The 19,613-nt window shown below is 38.3% G+C and overlaps 1 protein-coding gene and 1 long non-coding RNA gene across 2 annotated transcripts in view; one reads left to right on the top strand and one right to left on the bottom strand.

Annotated features, from left to right (window-relative positions):
- The window catches only part of LOC124619305 (RWD domain-containing protein 1), a 50,122-nt gene extending 45,956 nt beyond the window's left edge, over positions 1-4,166 (top strand). Inside the window, exon 5 of the mRNA XM_047145604.1 lies at positions 3,922-4,166. Coding sequence (XP_047001560.1) covers positions 3,922-4,019 — 98 coding nt within the window. The 3' untranslated portion in view covers positions 4,020-4,166. The remainder of the gene's footprint in view (positions 1-3,921) is intronic.
- A 7,945-nt stretch (positions 4,167-12,111) lies between these two features.
- LOC124619316 lies at positions 12,112-16,494 on the bottom strand. Its single transcript, XR_006980069.1, has 3 exons — positions 16,356-16,494; positions 12,704-12,892; positions 12,112-12,591 (listed from the first exon to the last, which is right to left on the bottom strand). It is a non-coding gene; the product is annotated as an uncharacterized LOC124619316 (long non-coding RNA).
- Positions 16,495-19,613: the final 3,119 nt, after the last annotated feature.

Below are 19,613 nucleotides of genomic sequence, written 5' to 3'. Positions count from 1 at the left end.
AAGGGAGAATATCACTCCAAAAGATGTCAATTGGTTATTTATTGGGTGGCTTAATGCATGATGGATGCCAATTAACCATAAGTTGTGAATAGCTGATTTTAGATAACATTTCTGTACTAGGCGTGAAGAGGCGGCAGCAGCTGCCATGGTCATCTTTGGCAAAATGCAGCACATAGCGAATATGTGTAAAGTCAAGAGGGAACAGGTTCCCTTAAAAATAGATATATATCCTTCTGATATCTTTGTGAGTGAAAGGGAAAACGAAAAATAATACTGAAGTAAAGGCCAGTGCTTCTTTAAGTAAGAGAAGTGGATGGAATTTTGCTGCCACAAATCAGAGTCTAATGGAAATTCATCAGCTTACCCCCTTGGTAATGTGTGCATACACGAACACATTCAGACGCAGATAAAATTTAAAATTGTACACGTGGCTTTTTCAACCCCAGGACACCATGTGTGTCAGTCTAAAATCATACACTCTCGGCTACATTCACCACTAAACGAAAACTGATGCTATTTTAATGGATGTAAAAGTTAACTTGTCTGCTTTTTGAGGATGATATCTCCTGAGTGAAGGCCAACCAGGGTGAATGGCTTTAGGATGAGATATTGGGCATCACTATTCAGTTCGGTCTCCAGTGCTCATCCTGTCAAACTTTTTTTCCGGTTTTTGTAATCCAAAAAACTGCCTGCGGCTTAGAATCGAGTGCAAAGCAAGCGGAGGCTCTGAAAAATGTTGGTAGGTGCCGCCACAATAACTTCTGCCGTCGAATATATGTAGCGCTACACAGGCATGCTTTGTAGGCACAAAGATTAATACTGGCGCCAAAATCCTCTGCGTCAGTAAAAAAAAAAAAAAAATTTCTCCGCCCCGAGTTTCAACCACTGCATTTTCATACATTATCCAACGAAGTAAATACCAATTCCGTATTTTTCATCTTCGAATGTAGCAGAATTTCAATGTACTACGAAAATCCGACTGGCAAGACTGTTTGGGATGTTTGCCAATATGGCCAACTCTACGTTTTGAATTTTTTCCTACCTGTGAGAAGACATGGTTGCTAATAGGAACCTGATGAAATGTGAATCACATACAGTATTCTCTTCACCACAAGAATAATACGAATATAAACATTTTGCCATGTACTCTTTCATGTTTGCTGCTATCTCATTTAAATTTTGTCTGCCTAATAAACTACGAAACTAGAGTGAGACAACAGCAAACGCGGAAGAATATACGTATCGTGTCATGTTTATATTCGTATTATTCTTATGCCTAATAGGGGTACAGTCAGAAATGAAGCACAGCAACTGACTAGACTTTTAAATCTAAGATGACTCTAATTTCTGTGCAGAATTTGATGTACTAAAGAAGCGGGAGAAAAATTTTCGCCTAACTCTCGTTCAGAACATGTTCTATCATACGCAGTCTATTATTTGGTTCTTGTTGATCATTATCAAAGAAAGCAGCAGTGTAAGTAACAACAAATAGCAGTCTCTTGCCACTGTTTCGCTAATGAGACGATTCCTCTCTCTCTCTCTCTCTCTCTCTCTCTCTCTCTCTCTCTCTCTCTCTCTCTCCGCACAAAAGCAAGCCATGCCGCGAGCGGCGACAAGCCGTAAACACGCACTATCAGAATGCGACAAACAATGCACGACACTGTACAGTAATGCATTTTCAGCTTAGAGTGACGTAAACACCTATAACAAAGAAAAACGGCAGTTATCAGATCAAAGCAAAATAAGCAATTGATTCAAACCAGACGAAGCACGTGAAAAATGAAGGGTACCCGTATAAATACAGATGGAGCGCCTGACTCCTAGCAATGGCTACCTGGTAAAGCTTAACTGCTAAGCTTATGAATCGCACCAAACTACTGTAGGTGTATCATCATTTATTCAACCTAAATTGTGTCTCATATTACAATGCACCAACTTTGTTTCGATTTGGAGGTGTGGCCTAAAACTTTTCTCTCTCCTTGAATTTCGAGTCTCAAATTTCAGGTGCGGCTTACGTTCGAGTGCGGCTTAGATTCGAGTAAATACGGTAATATAGTTAACTGTTACAATGTTCCAAGTGAGGTGTTTTTGAGCTGTCCAGGCACAACATCTGGCCTGCCCTGACAGTTTGGAAAGTAATGAAGCATGGAGACTTTCCCTGGGTCTGTCTCTAAGAGCATTGCCTGCAAAAGATGAGGTTCTACGTTCAAGCCTGGTTCAGCGATTAAGAAGTTTCAAAACAGTGCACTTTGCTTGCAGTATGAAAGATTCATTCTCTGTAGTTATTGTTATTGGGACAATGTACATACATCTGTTTCTAAAGGCCTTCTCAGATCACAGAAGACTGAATTATCATCAAGGTGATATCTGGGTAGTACATCTAACATCATGCATTAGAATGGTTTAAAGCACATGTTTACTACTTGCAGTTTTGACAATCGTTCACTCTTTTATTGACGTTTGACTGTAATAGTGTCCAACTTCCTAGTAGCTATTTGAGGCAGTCGTGGACAAATTGCACATATTTTATATCTCTGCCCTCAAATTTTCTCCAGATCAGTGGGATGATATTTAAGGGCCACATCCCTTTTTTGTGGACGTCTTTGGACACCTTAAGCCTGGTAAAAATGCCACCAGCAGGCTGACTTACGGGAAGCACACCACTAATCACTTCTGTATTGTTGGACGAGAAAATAAGAGTAGACATACTGTGCAAAATTCTTTCTTCACTATGGGAAGCAGAAGACAGTTCCATGTAAGTACCTCTGACAAAAGGACACAAGAGATTAGCACGAGCACAGGAACACTGCCATTGAAATGTCAGCTTGTCATGTTACTTCATTGTATATGTTGCACAGGCTGATGGCAGGGTACAGTAGAGGCTGGTGGTGGTTTCCTACCATGAAGAATGTTTGTATGGGACACAATGTGACTTGCGTTATGTCCACCATTGTTTCTAACAGTTACTATATGAGAACATCCTAACAGATCATGATTTTAATAGCTTTATTGCTCTCTTTTGCTGTTAGTTTCAGATTTAATGCTTGTAAAACAAATTCACCACACTGAGAAATAAAATGCACATTGAAAACAAATCACAGCAGTTACTCATTGACTGCATTTGTCAAGTGCAACTGGCTGTTTTGTCGGACACCTGACAGCAAGTGGCATGACAATTGTGAACAGAACTGTAGCTGTTACTAAAGTCATTCTCTGATTGGTTATTAATATGGTAGTTACCTGTAAACAGTTCACTGTCAACTAATTTATTTTTAGAATCCAAGTGTGACAGAGGCAGCTAGAAACAATTTGTATTGGTGGAGCAGTTCATGTATGTCAGAACACAATGGTATCCAGAAGCCTAGTGCAGCACCTTACAGAGCAAGAAATGCACATTTGAGTTGCTGAGTGTTCTGCGGAGTATCGAACAATGGCTTTGTTAATATATTCACCTTGTGAACTGTAGTCAAGTTATTGCAGAGAGTCCAGTTATAAAGTTTCATGGTTGTCAGAAATACTTGCATTTTGGACATTTTCGTAGTTCTTCATATTAGTTAAAAGAACATGTGGACTATGTTACACAAATTGGGTGACGCAGCTTTTCTGTACAGAATATAGTTTACAGTTTTCGTTGAAATATGAGTGGCGAACTTTTATTTATGGTTGTAATTCTATGTTGGTAACCGGATGTAAAAAAACTTCCAGGGAATGGATTTAATTGCAGTCGTCCAATTTGACTTATTAGTTTTTGAATTATCACTGTCCATTTTGTATAATGTGTGTGGATGCTCATATTTATTTTCTTCTTTGCATTGTGTTGCTATATAAAACAACGAGGATAGTCTTTTTCTGTAAGGAATTTCACCACATCCTTCATCATAAGGCAAAAAATTTTAATTATATTTATTTCTTTTTGTATAGGTGGTGATACCATTAAAGTCGATGAGTCCCTCTTCCAAGATATGGATGAGCTTGACCTTGATGCTGAAGATGAACTGGATGAAGAAGATAGTTCATGAGATTAAAATTATAAAACTTTTGTATTCCTCCATGTGTAAGGCAGCAGAAGACCTAAGCACATTTGTGAGATATGAGAAAGTTGCCATAAGTGAATACTGTACATATGAAGTGAGAAAAAATACATGCATTGTTTTTGATTGTTTTTATTATGCATTTTAAGATGTAGAAAATTTCCTTACTTCTTCTGGAACACTTAGCAACTAATGTGAACTTATTTAAGATAATGTACAGTGAACATTTTGGGCAATATTAATCAAACGTGGATCATTTTTGGGTTCAGCTATTTTAATTTCTGTTGCTGAATATTGTCTGAACAGGCATCCAGGAATGCATGAAACCCATAGTGGTAGATCCATTTTGTAGTCTTCTGAAGTGTTTCTCAGTAAGGAAGTAGAAAAGCTAATGAACTAATCTGAAAACATATTAACACCAATCACTGAATTATGCCAAACGGAGGTAAGTCGAGAGTAACCAGAAGTATTTTCAGTGCTAAGTATGCATTCGAGTTTTCTTCTTCCCCTCCCTATCCATGTTGTTACTCCTCTCTCTACATTTAATACAATGGCAGCAGCCTGAGAACTGAAAACTGTAAAATGGGCTATGCTGTTCAGATGAAACTACTGTTTCATTGACTGACCTTAATTTATTCATCACAATGGGATTAATGCACTGAACTTATAAGTAATTTTTTTTTTTTTACACCCCAAATGTCTGAAGTAACTGAAAAACACAAAGTTACTGACATAATTTTCAATAAAATTAAACTGAAAAAAATGAAGTAAACATATTTTGTTATGTTATAGAAAAGAACTAGTTACTCAGATTCCAGATGACAGCATAAGTAATTGTTCTGTTAGTCACTAAAGAAGGACAACAGGAGGTACGGCATCATAATTACTGAGATGCATGAAAAACTGCTGCATCATGCATGACGTTTAAATTTATTACTTCTTTGTACTAACACTATTAGCACATATTTTTCAGATGGTATCCACATATACTGCTGAATCTACCTACACAAATATATCATTGTACAACTCACAGTTAAAGAGATATGATGTATGATGTCATAAGCACTGGGATATGTAGCAAAATTCTGCATCATGCATGGAGTTTGAATACATTTATTCTCTACTATTAAGGCGCTCCTACAGCAGAGTCATCTTAAGGAAATCCCTGACAACTGGCAGTGCTTTTGACAGGTTTCATCTGTGAAGAGCAACCTGCTGTATAGAGATGTTTACAAAATCACATTGTGGATATGTAAAGCACCTGTGCCCAGAGTACAGAAACTGTCCGGGATCATGTTCCTAATTTGGATACTGTACTTATACATTTACAATATTAGGAAAAGGATTTATGACTAACTGTAAATATGACCCACCGAGTTGCAGATGGGTACCATGAAAAGACTGTTACACATTAATTTTTGGTTTAGCCTTCTTCGGCAAAGAAAACACACACACACATGTATTTACACAAGCAAGCACACAACAGCTTCCACTGGCAACTCTGAGTGGAATGCGACTGTTATGTGAATAGCAATCTAGAGTGGGGTGGAGGAAGGGGATGAATAGCAGGGTACAGGTGGGGGGAGAGAAGAGTACTGTCTGGCAAGGTGTGCAGGGAGTAGAGACTGCCAGGTGCAGGATTTGGAAGAGGGGGGGGGGGCAGAGAGTGGAAAAGGAGAGGAGCAAGGAAGGAGAAAGGATGGGCAGGTAGTCTGTCGGAGGGCAGTGCACAAAGAGGGTGAAGGAATGTGAAAAGGGAGGAGGTGATATGGCTTGGGGCAGAAACTGAGGGAGGAGGGTGTGGGGACAATAGGTTGAGGCTGGGATAATTTCAGGAGCGGAGATTGTGTTTTAAGGATAAGTCCCACCTGTGCATTTCAGAAAAGCTAGTGGAGGAGGGGAGGATCCCAATGCCACCTAGATCCTCCGCTCCACCACCACCTATAGTAATTTACTGGCCCCATGGCCACCGGTTTCCGTCCACTCGTCCTATCACCTCCTCCTCTCTCACATTTCTTCAACCTCTTTGTGTGCTGCCCTTTGCCAGTGTACCCACCTGTCCTTTCCCCCTCCCTGCTCCTCTCCTCTTCTACATCGATTCCCCCCCCCCTCCCATGGGATGCTGCTCTTGGCAGTCTTATTACCTGTGCGCCATACCAGTCGGTGATCCCCCCCCCCCCCCCCCCCCAATACTCTAATCATTTCATTGTGCCTGCCTGCAACTCAATGGGCCATCTTTATAGTGAGTAGCAATCTTTCCTTTTCCGAATATTGTTGATATTCCGACCTAGAGTTTCCATTGTTTGTAGTTACACGTTTGTATGTTATGTGTATTTCTTTCTACGACTGTTTCATGATTTAAAAGATGTTTTTTATTTCATTTTTTGGTTTTGTTTCTAATAGAAAATTGTCAAAATGAATACCCAGAACATGCCGTGTTTGTCGGCTAGTATCATATACAAGGTTTGTTCAAAAAATTCCTGGACTCTGTACCCAAAATTTTTCTATCGCTTACCTTTTACTTCTTGCGCATGTCTCCTTTGAAATATTTTGTTCCACAATTGATACACTTCTCCCAACGCTGTCTTCACTTCTGGAAGCAGTCTTGGTACGCCTCTTGCTAGATCACGTGAAGCGCTGTCTGTAATTTTCTTGTATGTCGTGTAGTGTTGCAAATCTTTGTGCTTTCAATGGGTATTCAGCTTTGGAAGTAAAAAAAAAAAATAATCTGCTGGGCCACATCTGTTGAGAACAGAGGATGGAGCAGCACAGTGATATAATTTTTTTGTGCAACAGTCACGCACCAATAGGGATGAATGTGCAGGTGGTTTATCGTGACACGAGCAATTAATAGTCTCGCCACATTTCAGACAATTTCCTTCTCAATGTTTCTTGTAGGTGTCGCAACACATCCCGACAGTACCATAAATTAAGAGTTTGTCACTGTGCCACCAATTCATGATGAACTAATCCTTCAAAGTCACAGCAGCATGGCTTTGAGATTGGACCTGACCTGATGAGCTTTCTTTTGGTCTTGGAGAACCTTTCCTGACCTAATGTGAAGATTGAACCTTGGTCTCAACATCGTAACTGTAGAGCCATGTCTCCTCACCAGTTATGATTCTCTTAAGGAATATCTGGTTCTCATTTGCGCATTCCAAAAGATCTTCACATATTGCGAGGTGGAGGTCTTCATGATCTTGACTCATGAGCCGTGGGATAAACTTGGCGGGCAACACAAGGCATTCCAAGACATCAGGATTTCATGACGTGATCCACCTGAAATGTTTCATTCTTCTGCAATCTCTTGGACAGTCGGTCTTTGATTGGCATGCACAATTTCACACACACACACACACACACACACACACACACACACACACACACACACACACACACACAGCAATTTATGAGATCCTGTAATAGCAAAAGAAACTGAACATTACAGTTCACAGAACTTTTCAACTTAAAAGAAATGTTGGCAGTAGTAATCCTCAAATTTGAGTTCATTAGAGAACTAGCTCAGCTTGAGGAAGATGGAGGACAAAATTTGCAGTGACATCATTGATTCTAAATCCCCTGGAACGATTTAGGGAAATCTAAATCTGAATAATTGGGTAGGCATTTTAATCTGGATCATGATATTAAGTATCTTAAACATTACTTCACAATTTGTAGCCAGCAATCGTCATCTCCTTCAGTGGTGTGACCTACCTTTTAATCCAAGATTTACTTATTCTGGTGACTCAATTGTAATTAGTAGTGATAATGTGTATGAATCTACAAACAACAGATTTCAGGTTTTTAACTAAGCCCCAACAACAGAGTGAATTTCTATGATCATTCTGATTTGCTTTAGCTAACTTTGTTAAAAGTTGAATCTCATTTGGTCTTCCAATGTGTGGCACAATGCACTAATTATAATACAATTGGATACATAAAAATATCTACCGTCCACGAACCCAGCATGAGAAAACACGTACGAAGGTTAAAGAAAATTGTAAGCTTTCATAGCCAGTGGTTCCTTCTGGCAGAAGGGTTGAAGGTGAAGGAAGAGGTATGAAGGAAAAAGTTGGCGAGGTTTACGAAATGGAGATAGTTCGGAAATCTTGCCCAACCACAGGTCAGTGGAGACTTATTGTATGGGATGAGAAGAGCAGCACATGTTTCTTTAACCTTTCTATGCCTGCTGCTGCTTGTTGAGTAGATTTTTTTAAAATGCAATTGTATTATATTTTTAAAAATTGATTATTTTTGTCGATGTACAATGCACTAATCAGTAACACTAAATTTCTTTAAAGTATCACTTACTGAAGAAACACAAATAACTTTCCACAAAAATCATACAGGAGGACCTACTGTGTGTTTATTTTGTTACTATGCACTTTAATCAACAGATTAACAAATACAACATTACAAATGCAAACTGCTCTCAGTATTGATCTTTTACGATTGACAGTGAACGAAACATTTTGTATTCCTGTCGTTAAAACAAGATTTGCTGATTTTTGGCTTATATTCAGAGTATGAGAACATCATCTGAAAGACCCTTCAATACTACTACTGGAATATTTTTACATATAGTCACCACTGTGGAGGAAAAAAAAAAATTGGATAAGGGCAAGTAGGACTCACACACCAAGGGTTCGGTACAAACTTAGTTATGTAAATAAATAATATATTTGTTTGTATGGCCTTCTTCTGCAGCAACTGTTAAAATCAGTTATCCATCTTTAGCTGACTGCAATTTGTTTAAGGAGAACTGCCCCAGATGCGTTTTGCTTTTATTTACAAAGCACCTTCCGTGTTTATTCTGCAAATTGGATACATATGTTTGCATATGTTTGGTTGTTTTAGGTTAAAAACAGTGTTTTGTGTATAATGTTGGTGTGCAAGTTACTTGTGGTGTTTCTATACACATTCTGCTTCTTTCCTCCTTGCTAGCAGCGGTTGATGTCAAGACTTCGATTCACATATGTACTTGGCATTTTCGCCATTCTGCAGTATATCTTGCATTGCATTATTTGCACTTCATTTCTGTAAACTGTTCCTCACTCTGGACTGTAACAGTGTTTATATCTGTTTGGTTTCATTCACATTGTGAGTGTTACCAACCCGTGACACTACCCTCCCTTTTTTCTGAGTCAGAGTAAATTAGTGAATTTGTTTTGCATGTAAGGTAGAGATATGAGAGGAAATTGAGAGGTTGATTACAATTTTTTTTTGGGGTGGGGGGGGGGGGGGGAGGGGGGGGGTAAGGATGGGCCTGTATGGTGATTCTACGACAGAATCTTGGAGGAGATGGTAGTGGTAAGTGGATCCTGTGGTTATAACTGTATATTTAATGTTATATTAACTGGTCAATCAATTTAAAGAGTGTGTGGTTTGCCAAGATGGTCTGATCATTTATACATACATCAAGCCAGGAGGACATTTGACACCAGATATAAAAGAACATGTAAGAGCACACAATTACAGAACCAATCATTGAACTGTGTAGAACACCCACACCAACACAAATGTAAAATTACAACCAGAGATCCAGATATGGAAATCATACGGATAAACAACAAAAAAACACCTTACAAGGAAACTACCACATCAAAAAACCCATAACAGAAAAGAAACATTCCATAAATCATTAGACCAGCTTGGCAAACAACACACTCTTTAAACTGACTGACCACTTAATACAACATAAAATATACACATATAACCACAGGCTCCAGCTCTCATTACCATTTCCTTCTAGATCCTCTCCTATGATCACCATCCAGGCCCATCCTCCCCCCCCCCCCTCCCAAAGGAAAAAAAAAAAAAAAAAAACTGCCATCAACCTCACCATCTCCTCTCACATCTCTACCAAACACGCAAGACAATTTCGCTAATTTACACTAACTCACACAAAATGGAAGGCAGCTTCACACGTTGGCAATAGTTTCAACATGGGTGAGAACAAAAGAACAGACATTAAACATTGTTACTATGCAGAGTGATAAACAGTTTACAAAAGTGAAGTGCAAATTACTGCAGCACAAGAAATGCCGCAGAATGGCAAAAACTGCCAACTGCATATGTGAACTGAAGTCTTCCAACATCAACTGCTGTTAGCAAGGAAGGAAGAAGCAGAATATGTAAAGAAAAACAAGTAACTTCTACACTAACTTTATAAACAAAATGCTATTTTTAACCTAAAATAACCAAACATATACAAATGTATGCATCCAATTTGCAGTATAATCATGGAAGATGCTTTATAAATAATTAAAAGCAAAATTCATCTGATGTAATTCTCTTTAAGTAAATTGCACTCAGCGCAAGACAGACACCTAACAGTAACTGATGTGTATACATAGTTCATCCATCTCACAAATCGAGAATTTCAGCGATTTTTGTCAGTTATTGATATTGATACTGGCAGGTTATCAAAGGTGTAAATGGCTGTGTCTTTTGACTGCTCTGACTTAGATGCCAAAATTTTATAGGTTGCCAAAGGGCCATAGACTTTCGTATGTGACATAAATTTCAACTTGAATATATATATATATATATATATTTTTTTTTTGCGTGGTATAATGACAAAGTAACAGTTCTTACTATAAAATGTTGCTTCTTGGCAAATTTCATAATTCTAGGTAAACAGGAAGTACCCTACTGGTTTTTAAGAGAGTGTTTGCAAATATTGGGCTAGGTGACATAAGTGGCCATATCTTTTGGCTGCACTGCTTTAGAAGTTAGTTTTTTATGCTGTCAAGAGAGCATAGTCCTTAGTAGGTGACATAAATTTCAATCTGATAAGTTTGCCCGTTCCTGATTAAAGGGGTTTTGACAGACACACGGACAACAAAGTGATCCTATAATGTTTCGTTTTTACCGTTTGAGGTATGGAACCTGTTAAAGGCATAGTTTCATACTGCTCAACATTTTGAGAGTAAATTTCAGGTTTAGCAAACAAAACTGTGCAACAGTGATTATACTCTTACCCGGAATCTACGAATATTTGTCTTTACATATTATCAATTTACATATCAAGCAGAATCTTCTAAAAATGTCAGTAATAATAATAAAAAAGAAAATAGTTTACTTTTTATTTGCTTGTACATCCACATATCTAGTATTTTGGGCCAGTGAATGTGTAAAGTCGGTATGCACTTAAATTTTTGTAACTGCAGTTGAGTCATTCAACGTCAAGTGACGCAATCTGCAAGATGCTCTCAGCATGACCCCTTCAATTTTGTTGAAATCTGTACATGATGTTCCTAAAGGATGTGCATAAACTTCTGCTAAGGCTCAGCTTCATTTGTAACTTAGTGTATTCGTATGTACTAGAGCTGTTTCCACAAGGGCTACTTTCTTTGGATTGGAAACACATGTAAGATAAGCTTTCTGACCTAATAGAGCTATGATTCCATAATTTGCAATCCTAGCACGTTTTTGCACAGAATAAGGAAATATCCTAAATCCAGTTAAGGGAGCAAAGCCCACGGCCCAATGTCTCTTCAAATATGCTGCAAAAACTTTGTCACAAAAAGTTTTCCCCATATTTTAACGAGGGATAAGTAGTGAGTAAAAGGCATTGGAAACACAGTCATTTGTCAGTAAATTGTCTTGTCTACCTATCGTTTTGGTGTCACATCAGTTAAGGGGGCTGGTCCACGAATATTAGAGGAAACGTTGAAAAACTCGTTTGTTTTCTAACCATTGTAACTCAAAGAATAAGATTTGTAAGCCCATATAATGCTTACCATCTTTTGGGAACATTTTTATGTATGAACTACAGCTTTAGCTCTCACACTTTTTTTAAATTGTATTTCTTTGTTGCTAATTATTTATGTACATTATAGGTACACATTACTCAAAATACAAAGAAAGTAGGTTTATTTTTTTCCTGTAAGTTCTTCACACTATTACCTTTAAAAACAGATTACTGAAAAGATGGTACTGTTATAAATTGTGGTACAAAAAAAATTTAAGTATGATTGTTAAAAATTTTGGAAATACATTCAGGGCTTTTCTTCAAAAAAGTATTTTATTTCCAAAGTTAAGTCAAAAGAGTAATCTTACTTTTTAGTTAAGCGTGTTTTAAGACATTATACAAAATTTCAGCTCTCTACCTTTAATAGTTTTTAGTCAAAGTGTACCAGAACATGAAATAATTTAACTTTTGGGAAATTGATGTTAAAGTTAAAACTTGCTTTTTCTATTAAACTTGCATGGCACTAATGCATTCCAGGTCTATATTCATTTTGTTTTCTGTGTTGTTCTTCCTCCTTTCTCCTTTCCACACCAATACTTCTTCGTTCTTTGGTGGCTTCCAACACTGATTTTTCTGCTTCGAAGAGTCTCTTTCAGTCAATGGCTATTAGAACACTATCCATATTTAGTCCACCAGGCACTCCCATCAGTACCACAACATTAAGTCTTGACACTGCACTGTCATTGAAACATGGAACAGCATCTAGCACATCTACCTGTTTTCAAAGCATTTAGTCCTACTAGAAGAGTTTTTGGCATCTGTTCCCATTCGCTATTGTTGAAACTTTCATTTGGATTTTGAGTCCTACCAAGTAAACATTTCGCTATTAATCTTGTGTCACTAAGATCCCTATATATAGGTTTTATAACATTCATCACAGCAAATGGCAAAGAATGATTATGGTTGTAGGTCTCACCTTGAGTAACAGCCCCCTGGTAACCACACCATAAATCACTGCCAGGTGGGCAGAGTGCATGATATGGGTTGTCATTTGTGGATGATTTATGAAAGAAGGTAGCCCATACTGTCTTTTTGACCATTTTTGTTTAGTCTTATGGCTTGTCCATAATAATTCAATAAGAAACTCATGCATACAGTTACTTGGCTGTAAACAAAATATTTGTGCCAAAGCAACAGCAAACAATGACTAACTCTCTGTATACACAAAGGCTAAGCAACTGTGAAGCTTTTGCAAATTAGCCAACTTAAGGGACTAAACAGTCATACAACAAAATTTTATCTTTAGTAGAGCTAATTGTGTGCCATGGGGACATCATGGTGCAAGCAGCCACTTTTAAATTTCTCTAATTTTGATACTTTCTGTGGTCTACTTTCCTGGAAGGAAACTTTTTCTTCTTAAGAAAACTACAAATAATTATTTAAGGCAAATTAAAAAAATTGATTTTTTGATAGTTGCTCATGTACAAGTCCCATTAAGGTGAAAGGATTCGGTTTACAATTGGAAAAAAACAAACAAACAAACAAAAAAACCTAATGGTGAGTGTGAATCTGCTGCACCTATGGTCACAAACCACTTTGTAAAACCCAGTCTAAAAATAATGCTTATGATCAATGTAAATGCACCCTTTCAGCGGTGTTAAGATTTATGAAATCAGAGGTGTCAATTAAAGTATAGAGATGCTTGAAGATAAGAACATTTGTTACTTTTGGATACTTTGAGGCTCATAAAAATATGGAATACACGTGTGTCTTTCTGATAGGCAGACAGACAATTCACTGAAAAATGATTATGTTTCCAGCATCATTTACTCACTACCTATTCCTTGTTACGAGATGGAGATTTGTTGTAAGTTTGAAGAGATTGTGCGGCTATTACTTTCTGACCTCTTTTTATGTTATTTCTCTATTCTATCCAAAAGTTATGTTAGGTGTCCGAACAGAAGAATTGTAGCTATATTACGTCAGGAAACTTGAAGATCTTTCCCATGAGCCGGCCGGAGTGGCCGTGCGGTTCTAGGCGCTTCAGTCTGGAACCACGCGACCGCTATGGTCGCAGGCTCGAATCCTGCCTTGGCCATGGATGTGTATGATGTCCTTAGGTTAGTTAGGTTTAATTAGTTCTAAGTTCTAGGCGACTGATGACCTCAGAAGTTAAGTCGCATAGTACTCAGAGCCATTTGAATCTTTCCCATGCATTTCCATTTCTGAGTAAATCAGCCTCTGTGAAAGCGGCAGCAGTATACACACAGAGATACAGATGGAATTAAACTTGGCAACTGTTCACGTGGGTCCCTGTGGTAAATACTGAAGAATTTTCAACAAATTGAAGGTGGGAGAGTTGGGGACCTCATGGTCACTTGACCCATTTTCCTCTGTCCAACTTGTATGTCGAAGATGTAACTGTATAGTATGGGTGACAAAAGCAGTGAATCTTGGGGGAGGGAGGGGGGGAAGAGGACGAGGAGGGGGAGAGAGAGAGAGAGAGAGAGAGAGAGAGAGAGAGAGAGAGAGAGAGAGAGAGAGAGAGATATGCTGCCAGCACAAGATGGTAATCTTGGATAGAATGTTCAGTTACTTCCAGATACGGATCATCTATACTCTGCATATCAATTAAAGTGCATGACAGAGGGTATGTCCGATTGTACCAGTTTTACGCTCTCTTCCTGTTCCATCCACGTTTGGTAACCAGGAAGAATGACTCTTTAAATGCCTCTGTGTGTGCTATAAGTAATCTAATCTTGTCCTCAAGATTCCTATGTGAGTGTGAATCAGGGGGAGGGGGGGGGGGGTTAGTATGCTCCTAGAGTCATCATCTGAAGGTGGTTCTTGAAACTTTGTAAGTATAGTTGACATGTATCTTCAAGAGTCTACTAGTACAGTTTTTTTCAGCACACCTGTGACACTCTCCCATGGATCAAACACATATGTGACCATTCATGCAGCTCTTCGCTGTACAGGTGCAGTATCCCGTGTTAGCCCTATTTGTGATGGGTCCCAACAGCAGTGCGTTATATCTACATTTCAGATGATATTCTCAAAAATATGGAATCTAATTCAAGAAATGAAGGTAAAAATCAAATAATTAGGAATAATATACTCTTACTTCTCCTTTTGGCAACCAAATACCATTCTCAAGTATTTCCTGTCACAGAGATTCTGATAACAGTAATAATTAACCAACTAGTACATCATGATCATAAATGTTGCAATGTTTCAAGCAAGTGATTCCTTAGAGGAATAGGTCATTGTATTTTTCTTATTAATCATTTTGTGCAATTTAATTTTTATGACCAATGAATACACCCATAAAAAGTCTGTTGGAAGTGTGTGGAAACTGACTTAGCAAAACATAAGTAAGCACCAGGAAGAAAGGCCAACAAAACTATCAACATAGGTCCAACATACATACATAGATACATTAATAACTCCTTGTTCCATGGATCATGAGTATGACATTTCGTAATGATGTGGAACAAGTCACTATAATATAAGTTTTCTTTACACAAAATAAACGGGTCTAATTAACCTTTTTTTACAGCTACTACTTCATATCTAAGAATTCATTTATTGAGTAGGAGTTGTCATTCAGAAATTCTTTTAATTTGCTTTCAAATGTTGGTTGCCTATCTGTCAGACTTTTAATACTATTTGGCAAATGACCAAAGCTCTTTGTGGCAGCATAATTCACCCCTTTCTGTGCCAAAGTGAGATTTAATTCAGAATAGTGAATATCATCCTTTCTTCTAGTGTTGTAGCTATGCACCTCACTGTTATTTTTGAATTGGGATAGGTTATTAATGACAAATTTCATAAGTGAATATATGTATTGTGAAGGTACTGTGACTATCCTGAGTTCCTTAAATAAATGTCCGCAAGGTGATCTTGGGTGGGCTCCTGGTATTATTCTGATTACATGCTTTGTGCAAGGAATATTTTCTCTCTTAATGACGAACTGCCCCAAAATATGATTAAAAATCCTAGTTTTATACGTGCAGGTATCAGTTCCTGATTATTTCATAAGAACCCGGTTACCCAAGGTCCACAAAGAGTGTTATGAAGGATAATGGGGAAATTTTGAAGGAGATTAAATCACAATTTCTGTGGAATGCCCAGAAATTTTACCGACCAATCAGATATGTCACTTGAAATAATGCGCCGCAACAATTTCAGTAGCAGAATAGTTGCTTGAAATGAAAAATGACTAATGTACAGGGAACTGTACACTGTCAATTTACCATGAATGCCACAGTGAAAAAAATCTATACACATGAAAGCCATCATACTTTGAAACAGCATGTAAAAGATATATTCTGCAACATTACTCATGGATATGTACCGTTAATTAACGTCATGCATATGAAGACCGTATCTACGTAAGTGATGGAGAAAATTATAAGATAAAAACACAGATCATATGTAAATATTAAATAGCCTCACTTCTTGGGTAAGTGAAAATGAAATATAGCTTGTGTGCCTACACTAGTGTCAAAACGTAACGAGTAGCAAGTCACGTGAAAAACGAGATGGCAAAACCTACAACAATTAGTGCCAATTTTCATTTTTTCGTGCCTTATACCTACTCGAATTCAACAAACACATAAGCGTACCCAATAGACATAATTAATCCATAACTGCCGTACAAGAATCGCAATGAAATATACGACGTCCACCAGCCAAACCTACTTCAAAACTATCATTCCCAATCGCCTGCTTTTCAACAACGAAAAACATTACTTCGCTCACACTTCCAACAGCTTACTCTTGGTGTCATAGATGTAGCTTTCACGCGCAGGCGTGACAATATTAAATTAAACTGTGCCTAGTATAATCACGAAATTCAGATTAAAACCTAATTTTTCTGTAACATAATTTTCAAAATGTTTGATCTCGTCCTGTATACAGAAATTTATATTTTATTTGTGCTCTTAAATCCAGCATAACAATTTAACAAATGAATAATCAGATTTCCAAAGATTACATGCCTAAGCTTGGCGCAATGTATACTGTGACAAGCTTCCCCCCACTTCCAGCAGTTCGCGTATAGTTCGAACACTCGCCTGCACGCGGTGCGAGGATAGCCAGAATCAATACGCGTTCTGCTTGAGAAGCAAGCTTTAATAAACGAATTCCTCATGTTTCGAAATAATTTGTGACTAATATAGCTGCGCGTGTAAAGCGTGAAAAATCTAAGGGCCAAGTTCTTACTTAAACTATCTCCGGAGTGCTGCGCGCAAGACATTGCACTGATAAAGTGCAACGGCAACGGCGCGGAATACGGAATGCGGATTCTGTGTTTATAATGCGTAACTTCTGTAACAAAGAGCAAATGTGTCCTAAAGCAAATAAAATAATGCTAATGTGACAGATAACTTTTTCGTATGCCGAAAGTTATCGGAAAAAATGTTTGTTCCTCGAACTGGTCATGAGCCTAACAATTTCGAAATGTGACGTTTATAATTACGGCCGCACTAGCTTTCTATATCTAAATCTTTCTGTAAAAAAAACGCGCTTACCATCTCGCGCACCTCAGCTGTCTGTAATCTACTAGAAGAGGAAAAATTTGCTATGCACTTGCATTTCGAACGGAATACAAATGCCAAATGTGACTGTGCCATCCTGTCTCTCACATGGATGGGAAAAGTACCCGACGAACTACCAGAGGTAAGTAAATGCGGCAGCTGTAGTCGAGTCCGCAGACCAAATGTTAATACTTGAGAAGAGATCCTGTGAAGGTGTATGTTAAAATTCATTAACATTACAATGAGATTGTCGTGCTGTCAGTTGCATGCTAATTTACATGCGGCTTTGTTCTTTAACGTTAGTTGAAATGAAGTTTCATAACGACGAACCGATTTCCTGTAAAAAAAAAAATAAAATAAAATAAAAAAAATGCTATGCTAATCACGTACATTCAATAGACTTTAAGATTAGAATAGTTGTCAATACATCGCCTCAAGCAAATCATAATATTCACGGTAATCTTACTACCCATATACTAGAGATACAGCGATCCGTTAAATCGTACGTTTCTCAAAATGTGTTTCGCGTCTCATTAAATTACTCGGTGATCTGATCGCGTGACGATGTAATTTCGTAAGAAAAGTTTAGCTCGTGCTTCATAAAAACCGATGAGACAGTAAACATCAGAAGGCACAAACGATATTATTAAAATAATACAAAACACACCAGCTAAACGCGGAACTGGTACTCGTTTACATAGAGTGCATATCAATAGCGTCGTACGACATATGAGGCGTAGCTCTTCTACACAAGCTTATTTCTCACAGACATATAAAATGACGCATGGGATGTTCCATTTCATTAATTAGAATGCCTGCTTTGAACTACAATTACACAATAATCTGTACACAAATTATATGTGACACTAAAAATTTCAACGCATCAACAGAGTGCCAACAAGGAAGAAGCTATTCATTTGCAATATTTAATTGTATTACGACAGTAGCTTGACTACACTTCGCTAATTTAAAGCATATATTAATTAGTGATATGTGAATTTGACGCCTCTTTATCTGATAAAGCTGACTGATTTTTCTCTCGAAATGAGAGCTACAGTAGAGGGGAACTTTTTGATGGCAGTATACTTATGCAGTGTTATAAATATGGCCTCGCGTGACATTGCCCTTTTTATATGTAGGAAATAATTTCTCATATAAGATATTTTCTTGTTGAAGGTTAGAATGCGTAGCTCTTCATTTGAACGCTGCCACAACGATACAGAGTACATGATAATTCTGTGAATAACATAGCGAAGCAGCGAACCGCCGTATTTTTATTGTATCCCTTCGTTCTTTTCTTTTCGCATGGCAAACGTTCTTCGTTGACAATAAACAAATACTACGAGAGAGGTATAGAATTATAATGACACTTAGCCGGCCGATATGGCCGAGCGGTTCTAGGCGCTTCAGTCTGGAACCGCGCGACCGCTATGGTTGCAGGTTCGAATCGTGCCTCGGGCATGGATGTGTGTGATGTCCTTAGGTTAGTGAGGTTTAAGTAGTTCTACGTTCTAGCAACTGATGACCTCAGATGGCTAATGGTTCAAATGGCTCTGAGCACTATGGGACTCAACTGCTGAGGTCATTAGTCCCCTAGAACTTAGAACTAGTTAAACCTAACTAACCTAAGGACACCACAAACATCCATGCCCGAGGCAGGATTCGAACCTGCGACCGTAGCGGTCTTGCGGTTCCAGACTGCAGCGCCTTTAACCGCACGGCCACTTCGGCCGGCTACCTCAGATGTTAAGTCCCATAGTGCTCAGAGCCATTTGAACCATTTTTAATGACACTATTTCTTCTAACCGAGGAAATCTCCTCATAGAAGCCACGACGCAACATGTGAGGTGAATGGAGAATGCTTTCCGCATTCTGTACTTTATCGTAGCGCAAAGATATTGCCCTCGCCAGGGACAAAACAAGACGAGATAAAAGTAGAAAGAAATTCAGCTCGCCCCTGCAACAATCATTTTCGTTTCACTATGCCGAGCAGTGCAGTGATCTGACTGAATCGTATTCGGAAGGACTGGGCCTCAAATCTTCCTTCGAAAATCCTGCTTTGGGTTTCTTGTGGCTCCGTCGAATCTCTCCAGGCAAGTAGGCCCCCGACGGGTTCTTCCTCGAATGGGCACACAGTCGAAAAACAAGGAAATAAAAAAACGTAACATTCAGGACAATTTCATTCATCATGGCCCAATAAAGGCGAACTAATGGCCTACGACAGGAAACTTGCTCTCTCACCCGTGCTCAACCGTCTGCAGAATTCGTAGAATCAGAGTTCAATAATTAGGGCGTTTTTATGCTTCCACAGCCGTACTGGAGAATGAAAGAATTGAGAATAATAGT

This window comes from Schistocerca americana, chromosome 1, assembly GCF_021461395.2.
Source record: "Schistocerca americana isolate TAMUIC-IGC-003095 chromosome 1, iqSchAmer2.1, whole genome shotgun sequence".
NCBI classification, from domain to species: Eukaryota; Metazoa; Arthropoda; class Insecta; order Orthoptera; family Acrididae; genus Schistocerca; species Schistocerca americana.
The sequence above is the reverse complement of the archived record's forward strand: the minus strand, read 5'-3'. Positions and strand labels throughout refer to the sequence as shown.